This window comes from Neopsephotus bourkii, unplaced genomic scaffold (genome assembly GCF_033783945.1).
Source record: "Neopsephotus bourkii isolate Nb327-2 ecotype Australia unplaced genomic scaffold, CSIRO-AGI_Nbou_v1 NB_580, whole genome shotgun sequence".
NCBI classification, from domain to species: domain Eukaryota; kingdom Metazoa; phylum Chordata; class Aves; order Psittaciformes; family Psittacidae; genus Neopsephotus; species Neopsephotus bourkii.
Window position 1 is genome coordinate 1771732 of NW_026901081.1, and position 20910 is coordinate 1792641.

A 20910-nucleotide genomic window follows, 5' to 3' on the forward strand; every position below is an offset into this window, starting at 1 on the left:
ATAAGAATTCTTCTATTTTGGAAGAAACTCTTCCCTGTGAGGGTGGTGAGGCCCTGGTACAGGTTGCCCAGAGAAATGGTAAATGGAACTAGATGATCTTCAGGTCCTTTCCAATCCTAACCATTCTATGATTCTATAAACCTACATCAGTTGTCAAGCTGGGAAGGAACAATTGCTCTGGACTAAAAAAAGATAAAATATAGTAATGTATTAGTCACTGAGGCATTCAATTCTCACTGGTTTTGGTGTCTGAAAGGCCCTTTGGAACATCTTCTCTTTGAGTGCTTATTTGTTTGTTTTGGAGTATGTCAGCTCATTCTCCATGATTCCTTTATTCTCCTGTATTCCATCCAGTACACCATTGAGAGAAGAGTTCAAAAGCACCATCATGATATAAGCGACAAGAAAGAAGGTCAATCTCATTAGACCGGCCAACATCATTTTGATCAGAAGAAGGATGATGTTGAAAGGATGATCAGTGTATTTCTATGCAGGAAGATCTCTCAGCTTATCTAAGTCTCCTAAAGGTAAGCCAAGGCACTTAGGCTGTTAAACAGCCTACACAGAGCAATGGGAAATACTTTGCAAGGAGAAATCTTCTACCAGCAATTCATTGTTCATGTAAAACACACTTACTGCATGGTATTCATTTTGCTCTTTGAAGTTCCTTTGTTTATACTTCATTATCTGGAATATCCCTGTTAATGGTTGGGAAAAGAAAGTTACTTTGTACCAGAGCAATTAACAATAGGAGTCAAGTTCAGGGGCCTTAAGCCTCACATTTGATTGCAAGCACCGTGGACAATGCACTTGAATGGTTTAATTTCTTTATTCACTCCACAAAAAGTAACATTTTCAGGTTTCCATAGAATTATGTGCAAATCCCAAGATGAAAATGTTCCCTCTAATGGAGAGAAGAGGAAAAGTTAAATCTAACCAGATATATTTTCATGTTTACAATGCTTGATTTCATCCATTGTGTTTCATTGTTTTATTTGGAAGTGTCTTTAAGCAATTTATGTAAAATAATAGATGGCAGCTGCAATCATTTGAGGCATAGGAGTTATTTAGGATCATGCTCTAATAGTCCAGCTATGCTTAACAACTAATTAGCTTGGTTTATAAGAAGACCAAACATCAAAACAGAAGGACCTATATGACAAGCATCAGGTTAAGGATAAATCTCTGCCGACTTCTGACATCTGCTCTATGATGTCTACATGAAAAGGGTCACGCTGACTCCCAATGGACACAATCCATCTTATCCTGACCCCCTCTTTGGAGGCATGCCAGGATTCAGGCACTCTGGAAATATCTTCATTGACAGCGCAGGGAGCTGAGGACAACACAACCTGTGCAGTGTCAGAGCACGGGAATCCCTCCTGCCGGAATTTGTTCAACAACTTGGGAATGTTTCACTAAGATCCTGTTTAACTCAGCATCCCTTTTGATGAACTGGGGCTGTAAGGACCTGATCTGATCTGGCACAGAGAAACTGTGGCTGCCCCATCCCTGGCAGTGTTCAAGGCCAGGTTGGACACAGGGGCTTGGAACAAGCTGTTCTAGTGGAAGGTGTCCCTGCCCATGGCAGGGGGTTGGAACTGGTTGAGCTTTAAGGCCCTTTCCAACACAAACCAGTCTGGGATTCATGTGTGTCAGTGGCAATGATGAGACCAGATTGGCCCGATGGCTTTGCAAAGCTCATTTTTGAGTGTCACCCAGTTTACTGGTCACCGGTGGACCTGGAAGAGCCCTTGGGATCAGCGCTGTAGAGGGTAAAAAGCATCCTTGAGTCCTTGGATCACTGGATGCAGGGGTGTAATTTAATTACTATTGCTATTTGAAATGTCTTTGGGTGTCCCCTTGATGTTGCTCTTCCAGCCATTGTGCTCAGGGGACTCCTGTGGGATCTAAGTCACTCCAAAGTCCTGAGCAAAGCCTCAAAGTGCACCAGATGCTTCACTACAGACTGCTGGAAGGAGCCATATGCCCCATAGAAGAAGAGTTATTACAGGGGTCAGGGTGAGAAGGGAGGTTGTGGGTGCCTTAAATCAGCCAATTCTTTGCAACCGTCAGCTTGACACTTTTATGTCACACCGAGGGTTGCTCATCAAGCATGGATACAGAGGGAATTACTAAACATCACTTCCCACTTTTCCCAATGCAAAGGTACTTCCAGCTCGCCCTCCCTGCAGCTTGCATGCTGCCTGCAGCAAGGAAGGAAGCACCTGCAGAGGTGAGCACCGAGGTGGTATTTTAATCTGTGCAAACCAGACGAGGGAAGCAGCTCTGGATAGAGCAGGAGTTGAGAAAAGGAAACAGTTTTCCTGCCTCAGCCTGGCCCTGGTCAACAGGTGCAGCACTGGGTAAAATTAACTGCACATGGAGCAGGTAGAGGAGGGGGAAGTAGCTGCAGGTGGTTGGGTGTTCAGTGTCTGCATGCAGCAAAGAAAGGTCTGTATCCTCCTTTACATGGTAAACCTCCTGGACCTGGAGGGCGTTTGGCTTGAGATATGCCAACAGGTTGGTTTCCTTTGATGATGTAGTTGCTTCTATTAATGCCTTTTATAATGGCCCAAATTATATCCTCTTATCCTAGACTTCAAGCTGTTTTAGGACAACCCTCAATAGAATCATGGAATCCCAGACTGATTTGTGTTGGAAGGGACCTTAAAGCTCATCCAGCTCCAACCCCTGCCACAGGAAGGGACCCCTTCCACTGGAGCAGCTTGCTCCAAGCCCCTGTGTCCAACCTGGCCTTGAGCACTGCCAGGGATGGGGCAGCCACAGCTTCTCTGGGCACCCTGTGCCAGCGCCTCAGCACCCTCACAGGGAAGAGCTTCTGCCTAAGAGCTCAGCTCAGTCTCCCCTCGGGCAGGTTCAAGCCATTCCCCTTGGCCTGGCCCTACAGGCCCTTGTCCCAAGCCCCTCTCCAGCTTTCCTGCAGCCCCTTTAGGCACTGGAGCTGCTCTAAGGTCTCCCCTTCAGGAGCCTTCTCTTCTCCAGTCTGCCCCAGCCCAGCTCTCTCAGCCTGGCTCCAGAGCAGAGCTGCTCCAGCCCTCGCAGCAGCTCCATGGCCTCCTCTGGCCTCACTCCAGATTGCTTGAAATATAGGATGAGAAACAACGGGGTCAGAAGGAAACCCCAAAGATTGATGGACTTACTTAAAATCTCTCTTCTCTCTGAAATTCAGTATGAATTTCAATAAAACTGCCAATCCTCAAGCATGTTGAAGTTGAGCTCTCACACATCCTTAGAGCTTCAAACATGGGGGTGTAAGCACTCAACTGTATCTGTTTCTATTCTATAGTCCCACCTTTGGTCCAGCCTAGTTTCATCATCCATCACCACTGAGCAATGCTACAGACCTGATCCCAGGCTGAGTGAATTTGGGGCCCAGCATTAGAAAATCCCAGAGAAATCCGGGTCTCCATTTAAACAAGCCCATGTTTGTCAGCAGTTACCACTTAGACAGATCTGAGATATCGATAACTGGCATTTATAGGATTCAATCTTCTGTGGTTTTCAGTGCTTTGGCCCTTATCCAGAAAAACACTTATACACATGTTTAGCCTTAACATAGGAGCCATCCCAGTTCAAGCTGTTGCTCTGCTGTACTGGTGGGCAGACACCCAAAGTGACTCAACCCAGGACAATCTGGGGGTCTCAAGCTCTTCCCTGATGGCTGCACAAGAGCCCCAACATTCTGGATCCGATGCCTTTCCCATAAGCTCTGCAGCCTTCAAAGCATGTTCCTTCACATTCCAGCTTCTCGGAGTTGTGCACTTGCGTTTTATCCCATCTGCCTTTGTTTTCTTAAGAGAAATATCGAGGCCATGTGGTTCTGGTGAATACCTTGAAAAATTCCAGTTAAAAGAGCAAAAAAAAACCCCTTCCACACGGCCCAGAAAGGATCTTTAAAATAACTCATTTCATCTTTACAATGCAGACCAAACCCACTCCGCTTATTCTGAGCAAGAAGCAAATAAAACCCATCCACAATGCACGCTATTGTTATTGTTTTTATTATCATAGTTGCTCTTACAATCAGAACACAAAGCTAATGCTGCTCCCCTGAACAGGGGGAACTTTTGCTCTAGATGAATAAACCATGGCTCTGCTGAGATATTTAATCAAGCTCTGCCTGACTGATGAAACGGGTCCCGAGGGTAAAACAAACTGCAACACAACACGGTGTACATGTTAAAGTCATTAATCTCAGGTGGATTTTGTTTCCTGTTCCTTCTCCCCCTCTCCCAGGTCTTGGTTTCTGCTCTATCTCCCATGTGCTGAGGACAAAGTCGCGTCGGTGGTTGCTCTGAGCAGCTCTTGGGTGCAAAGCCCCAAGAGATGGTGTTTGACAACCCCTCCTCATGCAGGGAAGCCAAATCCTTCGTGGTGGGGCGAGGGTGTTAAGGACAAGTCATCCCAGGGCTGAATTCTCCTCTTGCTCCCCATGCCCCCAAGTACCTCTAGAGCTTCTTTCCACATCTTCCCTGAGCAGGTAGGCAGCACAAGCCCAGCTCACTTGCAGGATGCTAATGGTTGTCTACAGGGATCTGTTTTCTAGCAGGAAAAGGAATGGTCCTTTAGGGACTCATTTATCATTTTCCTGACAAAGGCACTGTTAATTGTATTGAGGCTTTGAGCAACCTGGTGTAGTGGAAGGTGTCCCTGCACGTGGCAGTGGATTGGAACTGTGCGAGCTTTAAGATCCCTTCCAATTCAAATCAGTCTGTGATGCCATGATTCCATTCCATTCCATTCCATTCCATTCCATTCCATTCCATTCTGATTTTTGCCTCCTTTCCTCACCCCCTTTCCCCTGAGCAAGAGCTTTTGTAGCTGCTTATGAAACACTCATGGGCTGCTGCTTTAGTGTGACTAAGATACTTTCCATTTTGCAACTAAAACATCAAATGGGAGTTTTCTATGATGAATATCATTTGCTCACCTTAGGGAGAAACTGAAACGATATAAAACTGGAAGGGGGTGAGGATTGGAAGGGGAATTCATCTAAACATATAAATCCAGCTGGATGCACATAAGGTTTAAATCCTCAGATATAGAAATAGAATTAAGTCCAAACTGGTTTATTAAACTGTGGCTATTTTTTCAAGTGAGTAAATGCTACAAAGCCACTGATATAATACCTCTTGAGATAGCTTGTCTTCTTCCCTCAGGGCTAATACTGTAATAGTTGGAAATAATAGTATTTATGGGAACATATCAGCTGTATTTTCCCAACTAATGTAAATCAACAGAGCTGTGTAGCAGGACATGGGCCTTGGCCAAATTATACCAGCTATAAGGATCTGATAGGGCAATGTTATAAGAGAGAGAACTGCAGCATCACCTGAGACCTTCACAATAATTAAAGCCATTTCATTCAGAAGCTGAAAGACCTCAGTGTTTCCGAGCAAAGCCTTGAAAACTGGTTGCTGAGGAGCTGGGGGAGTGAAGGAGAGTGGTACATGAAGGTCATGCCCTGCTGTTAGGGATGTATTTTCCTTGCAAAACTGGGTTGTGACAAATGTTCTCCCAAATATCTTTCAGACCACACAGAAAATAACTTGGCAGCTAAGGCCTGGAGTCCTGTTGCAGTGAGAATTGCAATTGATAGCAAGGGCACCTCTCTTCTGGTCTCTCTATGCTTTGCTGCTAATGCCAGGAGGAAAGTACCAGAGCCAGGTTGCAAGGAACAAGACGCACCATTAGACCTTCCAGAGTATGGTCCCGTGTTATCGACTCTGTGTTATAGACTCTCTTTTTATGCCTAGTTTCTGTTAAAAGGAAAATAAAACATAAAGCCCTTGTCTCCCTCTTATACAAAGCTATTTTCTGGGCAAAATAGAAGATGCAAGAGCATCAGGAGGGAGATGACCCTAGTCTGCAGGATGAAATAGGGCTGTGTAACAATGGAAGCTGCAGTTTATCATCAGACCTTGTCCTGTGCATTACTCTTGTCTTGGTAAAGCACATTGTCAATGCAGGGTGCAGCTGCTCCAAAGAAGACAAGGGCTCTTAAACTTAGGAGTTATGGGAAAAGGGGTGTAACAATGTTAGTTCATAGACCAACAGCCTAGAATATGGGCTGGGGACACACAGTGCCAGCTCAAAGAAGCAAAATTCAGATGAAGCCTACAATTAGTTATCTAGCGGAGCAGGCAGATTTTGAGCCTGGATGTCCCAAACTGCAATCCCCCAAAGAGCACAGCATTTCAGTTCAGCATAGAATCATCTAATCATAGAATGGTTTCGGTTGGAAAGGACCTTAAGCTCATCCAGTTCCAACCCCCTGCCATGGACAGGGACACCTCACACTAGACCATGCCACCCAAGGCTCTGTCCAACCTGGCCTTGAACACTGCCAGGGATGGAGCATTCACCACACCTTTGGACACCCTGTGCCAGAGCCTCAGCACCCTCGCAGAGAAAGCTTCTTCCTTACATCCAACCTGACCTTCCCCTGTTTCAGTTTGAACCCATCACCCTTTGTCCTATCACTACAGTCCCTGATGAAGAGGCCCTTTCCAGCATCCTTGTAGCCCCCTTCAGATACTGGGAGGCTGCTATCTTCAGTAACAGGCAGTTATGGGCAGAGGCAGACACAAAACGTGAGGTACTACCATGGCTCAAAGTCTGCTGAATGGTCATGTCCCACCAGATGGACTTGCAGATGCCTGGTAGGCTTACTCAGATCTTCTCATGCTCTCCAAAGTTTCTTCTGACATGAGAAAACCAGCTGAGGAGCACAGCTCTAACACAGGAGTGAAAGGCAGCTGAAAGCAATGTGCATATAGAGCACTTCTTCCACCTCACTGCTTTTTTCGCCAAGCAGAAAGACTCAGGACAACATCAAGGGAGCAAGAAAAGGAGTCATTACGGAATAGCATTGAAATGCTCAGATTTTTCTTCGCTCAGAACATCCCTGCCTTGCTGGCTCCATCAGCAGCTGGAAATAAAAATTCCTTAAAAGAATGAAAGTGGACCGTTTCTTTACATCTCAACCGAAGCCAAGTCCTGGCTTTGGAGAGCAGTGGGATTTGTGCCACCAGCCTGTCTGCATGTCAGCCTAAAGACACCCACCGCTCATCACACCACACTGCAGAGACGTTTTAGTCCACCAGCTTTTATGGGGTGACAATAACACAAACCACTGACAAACTACCAAAGGCCTCTTTTTGCCTGCTCGTGGCTGGGGGAGGGAAGGAGGCGAGGAGACCAAACCCATTACAGCAAAGCGAAGTAGCTGAGGAGAGCAAAATATCTCTAATGTTGCTCTATAGCCAGCAATGCTTTTCTCCTCCAGGTCTCAGGACTGCTCAGGTTGATGTCAGAGGCAGTTGCCTCCTAGAAGGCAGCTGAGTGAGGGGGACAGAAGGGGATTTGGATGAAGACTGCAGTGTTATGGACATATTTCCCCATAGAAAAGAGCCACTGTTTCCCCTCATTTCTGTAGGAGTGATTTTCCGGCTGTGTACAGCACTTCCTTAGGGAATGGGGTTCCCAGAATGATCTGAAGAACCTCAAAGGCTCCACTGCCTTCTACTCCTCTAGCAGACACCCTCCTCCAGCATCCCCTTTCCTAACAGGGACACAGAGCTGGCTGCCTATTGCAGGAGTAAAAGAGCAAGGAATGGAACCTAACCCAAACTAAAACCTCCCCTGCACAGCAGCTTCTCTTCACAGACAGGAGCAAACCACCATGAGAGGTATCAGTCACGTTCGTTATCAAGCTCCTTTGGGGGCACTGAGATGTTTTACCGTTGACAATGATGGCTGATACAAAACAAGAACGGTGACTCTTCCTTTCTCCAAGTGCTCTGTTTCCTTGTCTTGACTGTATCTTGGCTAATTCTGCTCCAAATGAAGAGGCTGGGGAGACAGGGAATAAAGGAACTTCTCTATCCCACGCCAGTGAGTGCCTTGAGCCATGCTCTTCTCCCATCCTTGGGAGGAGAACCAGGGTTGCTTTCCAAGTAGGAGAGTGAAACATAATCATCTAACATTTTGCTGTTGCACCAGTAACTTCAGCATTTATTTCATACTATTGTTAATGCTTCTTTATAACATAATGATATATTTATGTAGGAAGTAGAGTAGACAAAAGCAGGAGATATAAATATTTCTGTATGTTCTCATACAAAATATGTACAGCCACAGATAGTGGTTCTCTGCTGTCTCAAGGCAGGGCCATGTGAAGGACTGACACGTTCCCATTCCTTCCTGCTGGGAATAGCTGCTGCCCTGCTCCCTGCAGCAGGGACAGGACTTGCTCAGCTCTCTGCAGTTTCTTGGGGCTGGGTCAATACTTTGTATAGGGAAAAATGAGGCAGCGACATATTTCCCTAAGGATTTGGTAGCCCAATACGGCCCAATGTGACTAAGGGCATTGTACCCAAAGGGCAAGACAGAAAGAGAGCAGGAGCTGGGTTTTTTTCCCACTTCCCACTGGATTTTGCCTTCACTTTGATATTTTACCCTAATGTCCCCACTACTATCTCACAGACCCAACAAAGTCCTATTCTGTCTCTGTGATCCCAGGGGATTTTTTGCATGGCTGAATTCAAAACCCCATCCAGCCTGGATAAACCAAGGATAGCTTTTCCTGCAGAAGTGAATTCAAAGTCTCAGACCTGCGTAAAAGAAAAGTTAAAATGAATCGTTCATTTCAGGGCATTGACCTGAAATCTTTCCACTTTTATCATCTGGGATGGATGCTTTCCTGCTAAAAGTCTTTGGCAACAAAGGCAGTTTTTTCTGAGAAGTCGTAGCTTTATCCCTTTTGGGATGGTTCTAATGCAGACTGAGTACCTGTGCTGGAAGGTAAATGGGAGCCGTAGTTGTTTTCAAACAAGAGCTGCTTTCTACTTTTGTTTCTCAGAATACTAAGGCACTTGATGGTTGAACATCACTGGCAACTATAGGAAATATTCGGGAAGAAGATAACATCCCGAATGAGTTTTTGTCTTCTCAGAGGGCATTTTATTGGCGGGGGAAACATTTGGTTTTGGGGTTTTAAGGGTCTTCTCTTTACTGGTGTGAATGCTTGTTGTTTTCCTCCTACCATCTTCCTCCAAGTCTGTGTCTTTACAAGATAAACAACGTCTAGTCGAGGAAATGATTTCTCTTCTCTGTATAGTGCTGGGCTGCCGCTGGCATCTCAGCTCCCGGGTGGAGACAGGAGGGATCTCACTTGCACACGTATCTCTCGACAGTCCTCTCGCACTTTTTACAGGTCACGTAGCAGCACCAGTGGTACTTGCAGTGGCATCGCTCCACCACTTTGTCCATGTAGGGGTTGTAGCCTCTGCCGCAGCACATCAAGTCACAGCTGTCACTCCCGTTGGAGGTCTTGTTGCATTGCCTGCAAGAAAGAATACGCAGTAAACAAGTGCAAATCCAAGCCTGGTTTAGGTTGAAGGGACCTTAAAGCTCCTCCAGTCCCAACCCACTGCCACGGGCAGGGACACCTTCCACTAGAGCAGCTTGCTCCAAGCCCCTGTGTCCAACCTGGCCTTGAACACTGCCAGGGATGGAGCATTCACAACTTCCAGTGCCTCACCACTCTCACAGTAAAGAACTTCTTCCCTATATCTAACCTAAATCTCCTCTGTTTAAGCTTGACCCCATCACCCCTTGTCCTATCACTGCAGTCCCTGATGAAGAGTCCCTCTCCAGCATCCTTGTAGCCCCCTTCAGACATTGGAAGCTGCTCTGAGGTCTCCACGCAGCTTCTCTTCTCCAGGCTCAACAGCCCCAACTTTCTCAGCCTGCCTCCATACAGGAGGTGCTGCAGCCCCCGATGATCCTCGTGGCCTCCCCTGGACTTGCTCCAACAGCTCCATGTCTTCCTTATGCTGAGGACACCAGAACTGCACACAGTGCTGCAAGTGAGGTCTCACGAGAGCAGAGGGGCAGGATCACCTCCTTCAACCTGCTGCTCACACTCCTTTCCCTGCAGGGCTTTCCAAAGCACCGGCTCGTGGTGGTGCTGGGATCTGACAGCTCTGCAAGGTGCTGGGTGATGGCAGCACAGTTGCATCTCAGCTGCAGCCAGCACATGGCAGGGGTGAGCACCCAGCCAAGCAGCCCTCAACACCTTCAAGGGAGATGGGGAGAGCCCCAGGGCTCCACTCACATCACCAGCTCTGACACCCAAACTAACATTAAACTCCTGTTCTGACTCTCAGTTCAGGCTCAGCAGCATTCAAGCTCCCTGTCAGGCAAGGCAGGACCCAGCTCACATACAGGCAAACAAGTAAATCATGATACCTCCACCAAATCAAGACCTCATAGTCCCTGCAATCTGCATCCCCTGGCAGGCTCCAAAGCCATTTGAAAGAAGCTAGAAGGAGATGATACCTTAAAAACCAAACACCAGTGTTTGTCCAACACTACCTAACCTGCAAAGGATGGAGGAGAAACCCTGCAGGCACAGAGTATTTGCACAGGCTCCATGCCAATGATTCAGGGCTGGGAAAGCTCCCAAACAGGCTGTTACAGCCACTATCCAGCCCTGACACTATCAGGGAAATCACAACCGATACTGGCAGGGCTGGACTCTGCACTTTCTCCTCTCAAAGTGTCTCCCAGCACGGTAGAGTAGCCAGGGAGCTGGCACTATAACACCCCGAGTGCTGACCCAGGAGCAGGCGGCACAGCGGGAGCATGGTGTAGGATGACAAGTTGCCAAATATCACAGGGACTTCCACTGCTTGTTTTGCTTCTGCTTTTAATTAAAGCCAGACTCATCGGGATAAGTCGGCCGTTGTGTTGGGTTCCCTCGCTTTGTTCACTTGCAAGTGGTGGGGTTGAGGGTTTCAGATGTAACTTGTGGACTGGGGATTCTCTTTCACTGGTCATGGATCCACAGCCATTCCTAGAACTGATCCATTGATCATGGATCCACGGCCATTCCCACAACTGATCCATTGATCATGGATCCACAGTCAGTCTCAAAAACCAGCTATTTCTTTCCCCTAAAATATGCCAGCTTGGGTCATTTGGACCCAACCTGGCATATTTTGATCCAGCCTTACTCAGCTGGGTCATTTGGACCACACTTGACATGAAAGGCCATGTCAATCATAGAATCATGGAATAGTTAGTGTTGGAAAGGACCTTAAGATCATCCAGTTCCAACCCCCTGCCATGGGCAGGGACACCTCACACTAAACCATGGCACCCAAGGCCTCGTCCAACCTGGCCTTGAACACTGCCAGGGATGGAGCATTCACAACCTCTCTGGGCAACCCATTCCAGTGCCTCACCACCCTCACAGGAAAGAATTTCCTCCTAATCCATCCAACCCATTTCGGATGCAATGAAGCATGTCCTAGAGATGCTGTTTCTATATTGACTGTAAAAACAGCCCATGATGGAAGTATTCTTGTTTGGTCAGGTGCTTGGCTGGACATTAGCACTGTAGAGTAACAGGCATCACTATGCACTCAAGACCATGGGGCTGTGAAATTGATGGTATCTTGAAACTACTGCGAGAAGGGTGGCATGGAGAGTTGAGCAATTGCTGACATAGAATCATAGAATGGTTTGGGTTGGAAAGGACCTTGAATCTCATCCAGTTCCAACCCCCTGCCATGGGCAGGGACACCTTCCACTAGATCAGGTTGCTCCAAGCCTGTTCAACCTGGCCTTGAACTCTTCTAAGGATGGAGAAGTCTTGTTCTGCACAGCTATTTAGCCCGAAACATCCTATGGCTGGTTCAGGGGCAAAGAAAGGAGAGAGAAGCATGAGCTGAGCACTCCATTAATAGACGAAAACAAATCCATGAGATTTATAGGAATTCCTCATGAGGTAATACTTTAGGAGAAGTTACTGGATTAATGAGGTGCTGAGATTTTGTTCTCGTTCTTCCTTTCTTCTCTCCTGACTCAGGCAGGCCTCCTGTTTGTTATTCCTGACTCGCATTCCTCTCCAGGTTCAGTGTGTAAAGGCCCTCCCCTTTTTGCTCCCCCTCTTTTCAGAGCTGTGTAAATATTTACCAACCTTTGAAAGCCTCTGCTGAAGCCGAGGTCTGCAACCACACTGAGCATGTTTGCCGAACGCTGAACCAAAGGCGTTGTTACTGCCCCTGTGAGCCAGGGCCCCTCCGCCAGGAAACCTCCAAATGACTCCTCATAAATGTATTAGTAAATGCATTAAATATTCGGAGCACAGGTTCAAATATAGGCCTGTTGACATTAGGAGAGGGGAGGCTACTTGACATCCTTACTCAGCTTTACTGGTGGATGGAAAGGTGGATGCCCGGCTCTTCACCTAAGGAGGATGGGGAGCCTGCAGAGGTGTGGTGATGGATGTGCAGTGCATCCATGCCACCTCCTGCTGACAGCTCATTAAAATGGCCAAGAAAAGGAATAGATTGGAGCACCTCTCATATGAAGATAGGCTGAGAAAGTTGGGGCTGTTCAGCCTGGAGAAATGAAGCAGCCCTGTGGAGAAGGACTTGGGGGTGCTGGTCGATGAGAAAATGAACATGAGCTGGCTTCAGTGTGTGCTTGCAGCCCAGAAAGCAACCGTATCCTGGGCTGCATCAAAAGGAGTGTGACCAGCAGGTCGAAGGAGGTGATCCTGCCCCTTTATTCTGCTCTCGTGAGACCTCACCTGGAGCACTGTGTACAGTTCTGGTGTCATCAACATAAAAAGGACATGGAACTGTTGGAACAAGTCCAGAGGAGACCACGAGGATGAGCAGGGGCTGGAGCAGCTCCTGTATGGAGACAGGCTGAGAACACTGGGGCTGTTGAGCCTGGAGAAGAGAAGCTGCGTGGAGACCTCAGTGCAGCTTCCAGTGTCTAAAGGGAGGCTATAGGGATGCTGGGGAGGGACTCTTCATTAGGGACTGTAGTGATAGGACAAGGGGTAACAGGTTAAAACTGAAACAGGGGAAGTTTAGATTGGAGATAAGGAAGAAGTTCTTTACTGTGAGGGTGCTGAGGCAATGGAATGGGTTGCCCAGGGAGGTTGTGAACGCTCCATCCTTGGCAGTGTTCAAGGCCAGGTTGGACAGAGCCTTGGATGCCATGGTTTAGTGTGAGGTGTCCCTGCCCATGGCAGGGGGGTTGGAACTGGATGATCCTAAGGTCCTTTCCAACCCTAACTGTTCCATGATTCTGTGATTCTATGGTTCCATTCTGACTCCAGTTCACCACTGAGGACATTCATTTCTCAAAAGTACAAAGCACCCAACAGTCAAATTTACCCTATTCATGGAGCAAAACTCTTCTACCTGCTCTGTTGGGACCTGGGAATCTCCTTTTCCTTGCACCCACTCCTGTAGTCTGTAGAAAATAAGTGGATCTACTCTGAGATATTCCTTTCCATAGATGTCCCCATCCTACCCAGCCTGAAATAAAAACGAAAAAAAAAAACCCAAATCTCATTTAAAAGTCCACAATCTTCCCTCAGTTCTGGATAAAAGAACAGGGACATTCTGGATGGTTGGGTTGAATAGGCAAAACAAAGCTTTTGACCCCATCCTGAACCTCAATGGGCTTCTAGAAGACTTTCCCTGCAATGCCACTCACCAGAGATTGTGTTTTCTATTTTAAAGTATAGGCCTGGATGAATTATCTTTATTTTTTTTTTAAACAAGCTGAAACAGAGTTACTTTCTCAGCTGTATCTATACACACAAAAAGCAAGTGGGAGAAGACAAAGGAGCCCAAAGACCAGAGTTTACCCACAGAAGCTGCCCTCGAGCATCTGCTTTCAGAGCCCGCGGCTGCGATCTCACCAAGCTCCCCGCTGATGGGTTAAGTTCAATCTCATTTGTTTTGGGCTTGGTCCAGCACGATTCCATCAACTCAGAGAAATGCCCTCCTCCTGAGCCCCAGAGAGAAAACACGAAGGCAGGCGATTGCATCTTAACACAACACCGTAACCTCTACAAGCACTTGGAAGACCGGTGAAAAATGATGCTTCAGGCATAATCCCAGCCAAGGTTCTGGCTCAGGAACAGGCTTTCACATTGTCACAGTGCGTTTTCCTTCTTCATGTAAGAAGGGAGGAGGTCAGCCCTGCTGACTGGACAAATCCTACTTAATACGCCTGTCCAAAATCAACCCCTTCCAGCCCTCATTTGGAGAAACATCATAGACCATCATCATGGGGTGGCTCCTCAGCAGAGATGGTGAGGGACATCACAGCACTTCTAAGAGTCTTTCTCCAGATGGAGAAGCGAATCCATCTCATAGTTACCTCCTGGGGGATTTTCATTTTAAAAGCTATGGGGAGATCATAAAATCACAGAATAGTTTGAGTTGGAAGGGACCTTAAAGCTCATCCAGTTCAACCCCCTACCACGGGCAAGGACACCTTCCACTTGAGCAGGTTGCTCCAAGCCCCCTCCAGCCTGGCCTTGAACACTGCCAGGGATGGTGCAGCCACACTTAGTTTTGCTGGGAATGTCAGTTCATTTCTGTCACACCAGCAGATATAAGAATAGATTTTTTGGTTGCCCATCTGGCATCTGGGAGCCACACTGAGACCAGGTCTGTAATGTGTCAACCAAAGTAATGGGCCAGATGTCCACTGGGACCTCATCCTACCAGTCCTATTGCTAAGTGGAAGCTGCTTATAACTATCTATACATATATATGCATATGTATATATAAAACTCATTCTGGGTCACAACAACTGCCTGTCTGGCCCAATACATCTCCCAGTGGCTGTGGGAAATGTTTTTTTAGGGAGGAAACCACAAATCCAGCCACTTTCTGTCGTCCTTTTCCCCATACATCACCGGCACCTGGGCTGTTACATTAAGGATGATAGAAGGCATATTCCTGCCTAGATATCTCAGTATCCCCTTGTGGACATCTTGGCCATAGGCTTGTTTCATCCCTTTCTGACCTCAGGGAAACCATCTGCCTCCACGAGCTCTAGCAGCCACAAGTCCCAAAAGACAGTACTGCTGTGTAAAGAAGTAATTCACTTTCTCTCTTTTAAATCAAATTCCTATTCATTCCTTTGGTGCCCCTTGCTCTGGGAATGTCAAGTCTTACAGCAGTATATAGAAGAAAGAAAGAGAAAAATAACTCAAATGCCCCTGGAGACGTGTAGCACAATGGACAATGCTAAAAATACATCAAAGTGTACAGCTTTACAGAAGATTTTGAGGGCAGAATCTTAACTACTTTTAAATTGCTTTCTCATCCACAAGGAATGACTAGAGACTGATGCTGAACAACTGTACCAAAGAGAGTTATCAATAGTACATGTCAGCGAGGAGATGTCGAGGGAGATCCGGGAACCAGCCTGTATTTTCATTAATGAGGAGTAGAGAATGAGCTTAAAAACTTGTGGATAAGGCTGGGGTGAAAGGAGCTGAGAGCATGGATTAAAATGCAAAGTAAGCAGCACAGTTTGAGAAAGACACAGATAAATGTGGGAGTGTTCCCAGGAGAACCAGAGGAGCAGTTGAGAAAGAGGAAAAGGACAAAGGAACTGATGTAGGGAAGTTTGTAAGATGCCTCTTCCCATCTATAAAAGATCATTGCAAAAAGGAAAGAGAATAAATGTTCTTTATATGCAGACAAAAGAAGACAAGAAATGAGTTTGATTTTAGATTAGTTTGAATTCAGGTTAAGAAAAACATAACTCTGAGGATAATAAAACCCTAAAACAGGTTGTTTTGGGAAACTTTAAGACCAGAGTACACAAATACCTTCAGTAACTAGGTACTCAGTTCAGTCCTGCTCCTAAGTAAGATCAGGCTTTGTGGAAAGGCATTCCTAACCCTGATATTCCTTAACTCTAATACTCGTTTGATGCAGAGGGATTAAACACATTTAGGAGAGCTGGTTGCAATATTTTATTCCCTAATTCACTTGCCCACTGTAATTTTACCGTGTGAAATTACTCTTTCCACTGCTAAATTTATGATTTACCAATCTGTTCAGGAAACTTTATGGTCAAATCCGGGTCTCTCAAAGTGGGAAGGATTCAGACTTCCCTAGGGATTAACTAGAAAAAGCCCTCCAAAAACACAGCTGGCCCAAATACTGAAATGGGCACTGGCTATGAGCACATTGCCCTGGGAAAGCAGAAATAGTATTGCAGGTGGGAGGAACAGAAAGCTGCCTGTTTCTGACTTCCCTCCGGTTTAAACTCCTAGGACACTCACAGAAGAGCTATTTGCTATTTGTTATTCATCATTTGTTGGAGCCCATGAAACAAAGGTGGCACACATGGAAACAGCTCCCAAAATTGCTAAATCATCACACACATTATGAGCTACTCAAAGACAAATTTCACTGTATCACTTCTCCTGCCTGCTCTGAGGGACAGAAACTGAAAGAGGTTGTAATAAAAACCAAACACCAAATGCTGTTGTCTACCCACAACTACCACTCTGTCACCTAAATATGAGTGCTTCTGCTAAGAAATTACATAACCCGTGCAATGCAAAGCATACCTTTGAGGTGGCAGTGAACAAGTGGTAGCAAGGGCTGCCATTGAGCACTGAAAACCACTGTTATCTGCAGCATTTGACCAGCCCCACTGTTGGGACCAAGATGCCAAAGAGGTACTAGCCACGAAGTCTTTGCAGTCATCATCAAGCACCAGTTGAATGCTCATGTGTGTTCCTATACAAGAAAATACACCAGCCTAAGGCAGCTTGGGAGGCACTTAAGACTAATAATGCTAATAAATAAAACTAATAAAAAGGATGAATACCTAAGCAAGGAGCAACCACCAAAGAGCAGCCACATCTGTTGCCAGAGTGAATCACCTAAGGAGTGGTGGCTAACCAACCCAGATGAGCTGCAGCACAAGGTTGCAGCCCCGTTTCTGCAGTGTAAGAGAGCTCCTTCCCATGTTCAGCAGGGAGGAAACAGCGTTCACTTGGCTCCAAGGCTGCTCTGGGAAAGATCAGTAATAAGCAGCTTGGTTATCTCTGCAAGGCTTTTGCATGCATGGCAGAATTTCCCTTGCCTTGGATCCCTTAAGGGACCTTAAACAGCCTTTGAAACGTGATACATTGCACCCAACTGATAAAGAAGTTTAATACTTTTGCTTCTTTTCTCACACAAGAGATCTCAGGTTTATAATCTGCTATTATTTAGGGCAATAAATTGTTATTTATCATTTACTCAAAGCCAGGAACAAAATTTCCAGGCAGGAGAAACTGAACTACCTTGTTAAAAGGTGAGCTATGGGGAGCTTCTATCCAAGAAAGCTCTGAAATGGGAACATAGAATCATAGACTAGTTAGGGTTGGAAAGGACCTTAAGATCATCTAGTTCCAACCCCAGTGGCTAATCTGTTGTATGGGAATCTGTACAATCCACTTGTTGCTCTGCAGATCAGCTCCTTCAGGTTTTAATCCAGACCATTCTTTCTTCGGCTATGAAACCCTGATGGTGGCACACAAGCACATAGAGTTTGGCTGGAGTCGATGAGGGCTGTGGTTGCAACAAGCCTGTTTGAAGGAGCCTTGGACACCGGTTGCAAAACTCAGCTCCTTAATCAGATTTTGAGCACTTCAAAGAGGCTTCAAATCTCAGGTTTGGGTCCAGCTCCCTGACTTTGGAATCTGGATGCACCCCAAGTGCTTGGAGGCAAGCGGGTTTCCAAACCATTTCTAATTTCAACTGATTAAGAAAGGGAAAGGCATCTCAGAAAACATTTCAGGCTTGCTCCAAAGAAGACTTTGAAATTCTTTCAGCAAAAACTTTGAAATCCTTTCAGCTCTGAAAGGCTTTTGAGCACCCAAGTGAACCTTTTCCGAGTGGATTTTCATGTGATTCCACTACAAGGTAACTCAATTCCCTTTCCTGCCTGAAAACCACACAAGTCTGCATAATGCAAGGGATAATTACAGAGATGGAAGCCACCAATTAGATTATCCCTTCCACCCACCTGCCAGTGCAGGATTGTTCCCTGCAGTATACACTGAAACGCAATATGTCTGAGGTGTTGCAACTGAGCCATCAACTGCTGTCTTCCTTCCAGCGTGCTTTGAGCAAGCACCAGACCTGGGGGAAAGGGTGGAGGGAAAGGACTTTTTGTCTATATGATGCAAAACTATCCATTTTTGAGGACAAAAAACAAGCAAGCTGGAGAGGGGCTTGTAGGGATGTAGGGACAGGACAAACGGAATGGCTTGAACCTGCCAGAGGGGAGACTGAGCTGAGCTCTTAGGCAGAAGCTCTTCCCTGTGAGGGTGCTGAGGCGCTGGCACAGGGTGCCCAGAGAAGCTGTGGCTGCCCCATCCCTGGCAGTGTTCAAGGCCAGGTTGGACACAGGGGCTTGGAGCAAGCTGCTCCAGTGGAAGGGGTCCCTGCCCATGGCAGGGGTTGGAGCTGGAGGAGCTTTAAGGTCCCTTCCAACACAAACAATTATATGATGACCAAAGTTGTTAATGGTGTCTCCTCCCCTCTGCACCCCATTGAAGGCAGAAAGCAGGACTGGAAAGATGCTGGAGATGCCCAAACCAAAGTCTCTTGGACTGTGCTGATCAGGGTGTGCTCTGTAACACCCTGTGAGCTGATCCCTGCACCCACACTTATGGCCAGAATAAGGCCAAAGAGGGAATAGACAGGTGGCGGAAGAAGAGAGAAAAGGAACTGAGGGACCACTACTAAAAAATCCCTTTTTGATTGCATTTGCCATAAAAGGCCTTAACAATTAGCCTAGTAAGAAGCAGGAGGATCTCCCCCCAGAAGAAATTAATGTGCACAAGGATAAAGTGTTAAAATGCCTCTGGGACTCTACTTATAAAAACCTGCTTGCATGCAAGTGTTTTACTTAGCAGAGTAAGCACGAGCCACATTTTCGCCTGCCCTCACTAACATCATCCCTTTTGTGTTCCTTCTTTCTCATCCCTGTCATTAGGTGCTATCTGCAGCCCCACGGCTGGCTGGAACAGAGCCACTGCGTTTAAAATACATTTAGATGTCATCTTCATGAGAGAATAGTTGTGAAGGGAAAAAGGCATCCACGGGAGGAGAAGGTTAGGGAATCACAGAATGGCTTGGGTTGGAAGCGCCCTTAAAGCTCATCTAGTTCCAATCTCCCTGCAATGAGCAGGGATACCTTCCACTAGACCATATTGCTCAGATCCACATCTAGCCAGATCCCCTCCCTCTCCCTGCTCCCCTTAGAAACCACAGATCCGATCCACAAACACATTGTGTGCATTTTACACTTATTTCCTCTGCTATTTCCATGCAGAAATGGGGATGCTATGGCTTGTGTTACTCATGCCAATTCAGAGATACTAGGCATCTTCTCAAGAGCCTGCAGATGGACTGTGATGAAAATGAGCGTAACTACACATGACCTTAAAACTTGGCCTGAGAGATGCCTGCAGCTCAGCACAGGACTATCTCACCCTCCTCCCCTCCCACAGCCATCATCGTCTCGAACATCAGGAGCATTTCTTGACAGGTTCCTTTTGAAAGCCATCCCCTCCTGCCTTAATATCTCGGGCCTTTAAATCCTCACTCAATCTCACTTCCTTTGGACCCTCGCCTGGCAGGCTCACAATCACTGCTGTCGCCCAGCTCAGGATAAACGGATGCCTGCAATACACATTTTCCTATCCTCAGAAGGGAAAAGAAAACAACACATCGGTCAAGAGCTTGACACAGTTTTCATCCTTAGCTGGGATAAAAAAGGCAGAAATCTGTGATGAAATTAAATTAGATGAAGAAGCAGCCATGCCTCTCTCTTGAAAGGATTTCAGCTCATGGAAAATGTTTAGCTTGGCAAATCTGGAATGGATTCGGTTTGGTTTTGACACAGTCTGTTGATTTCACACAATTCCTATAAAATTAATTTCCAAATGACCTCCACAGTTCTTTTCATTGCAAAGCATACAACAAAGAGGCCTTTTTCGAGACACAAATTTGTCAAAATCCATACAAATCTACAAAAACACAGCTCCCACTCAAATTACATTTTCCCTCAGAAGCCCTGGTTTGAACACACACTTTTTCCCTACAGTCCTCAGTGACTCATAAACATCTTCACTTGCTAATCACTGCTCCACCACTGGGCTGGCAATGAGCATCAGCCTGGTGTTCCCACCACAAAGCTGCCAGACAAGTGCTGTTGTAGAGCAGTCAAGCCAGTGGTTTTGGAGGATACAAAACTAAAACTGGCCTGAAACATCAGACAACAAAAAGGAAACACTTGTCTCACTCAACTGTCTTCATCTCCTGATGAGTTCCAGCAGTTAAATGGTGATATATTGTGTACAGACTTGCAGTTCCAGATTAAATGGCCATTGCCAAAACGATAGCTTATGAAGTCTCCCCCCACAAATACTTCGTACAATCAAAGAAATCCAAAGAGTATTTTTTCTGCATTTGGGTTGCTTACTTCATTTTCACTACAACAAAGCCTTCCATCCACTGAACCAAAGCAGTCCAATTACCACTATATCTAACAAGAGTTAGAATGAAAACACCCTACAAAAGGGCAGGCACATGCTCCTTGCAACTGGACTGTCCAAGTCTCCACCATAAAGTAACGCTAAGAGCAAAGATGAGTTATGAGAACTACGTAAGGAAAGCCTAGCCAGCAGACAGCAACTAATGAGACATCTTGAAAACCACAGCTATTTGGCTGTGAAAGGGTCTGCTGCCCACCTAGAGATGATCAGACTGCTGAAACATGGAAATGGTTTGTCTTGGGTGGAATTAAATAGATCATGGAAGAGACAAGCATGTCTGCTGCCTGTGAAAGGGGACAGGGCCATACCCAGTGGAGGCTGGTTAAGATGACCTTAAATCACTAGTATTAATGAGATGAAGAAATTCCTCTGTAGAGACAAAAAACACAAACACACCTGGATTTTTTAAATACAACAGAAAAAAAAAAAACTAAAAAGTAACCTTTGTAGTTATCAGGGCTTTTTTAATGCTAAGAGTGCGA

The 20910-nt window shown here is 46.2% G+C and overlaps 1 protein-coding gene across 4 annotated transcripts in view; it reads right to left on the reverse strand.

Annotated features, from left to right (window-relative positions):
• Positions 1-8006: 8006 nt before the first annotated feature.
• The window catches only part of WNT11 (Wnt family member 11), a 29060-nt gene continuing 16156 nt past the window's right edge, over positions 8007-20910 (reverse strand). For all 4 annotated transcript variants that reach the window (XM_061351419.1, XM_061351418.1, XM_061351417.1 and 1 more), the window contains one exon: positions 8007-9370. In XM_061351419.1, the coding sequence (XP_061207403.1) occupies positions 9196-9370 (175 nt within the window). In that variant the 3' untranslated portion in view covers positions 8007-9195. The remainder of the gene's footprint in view (positions 9371-20910) is intronic.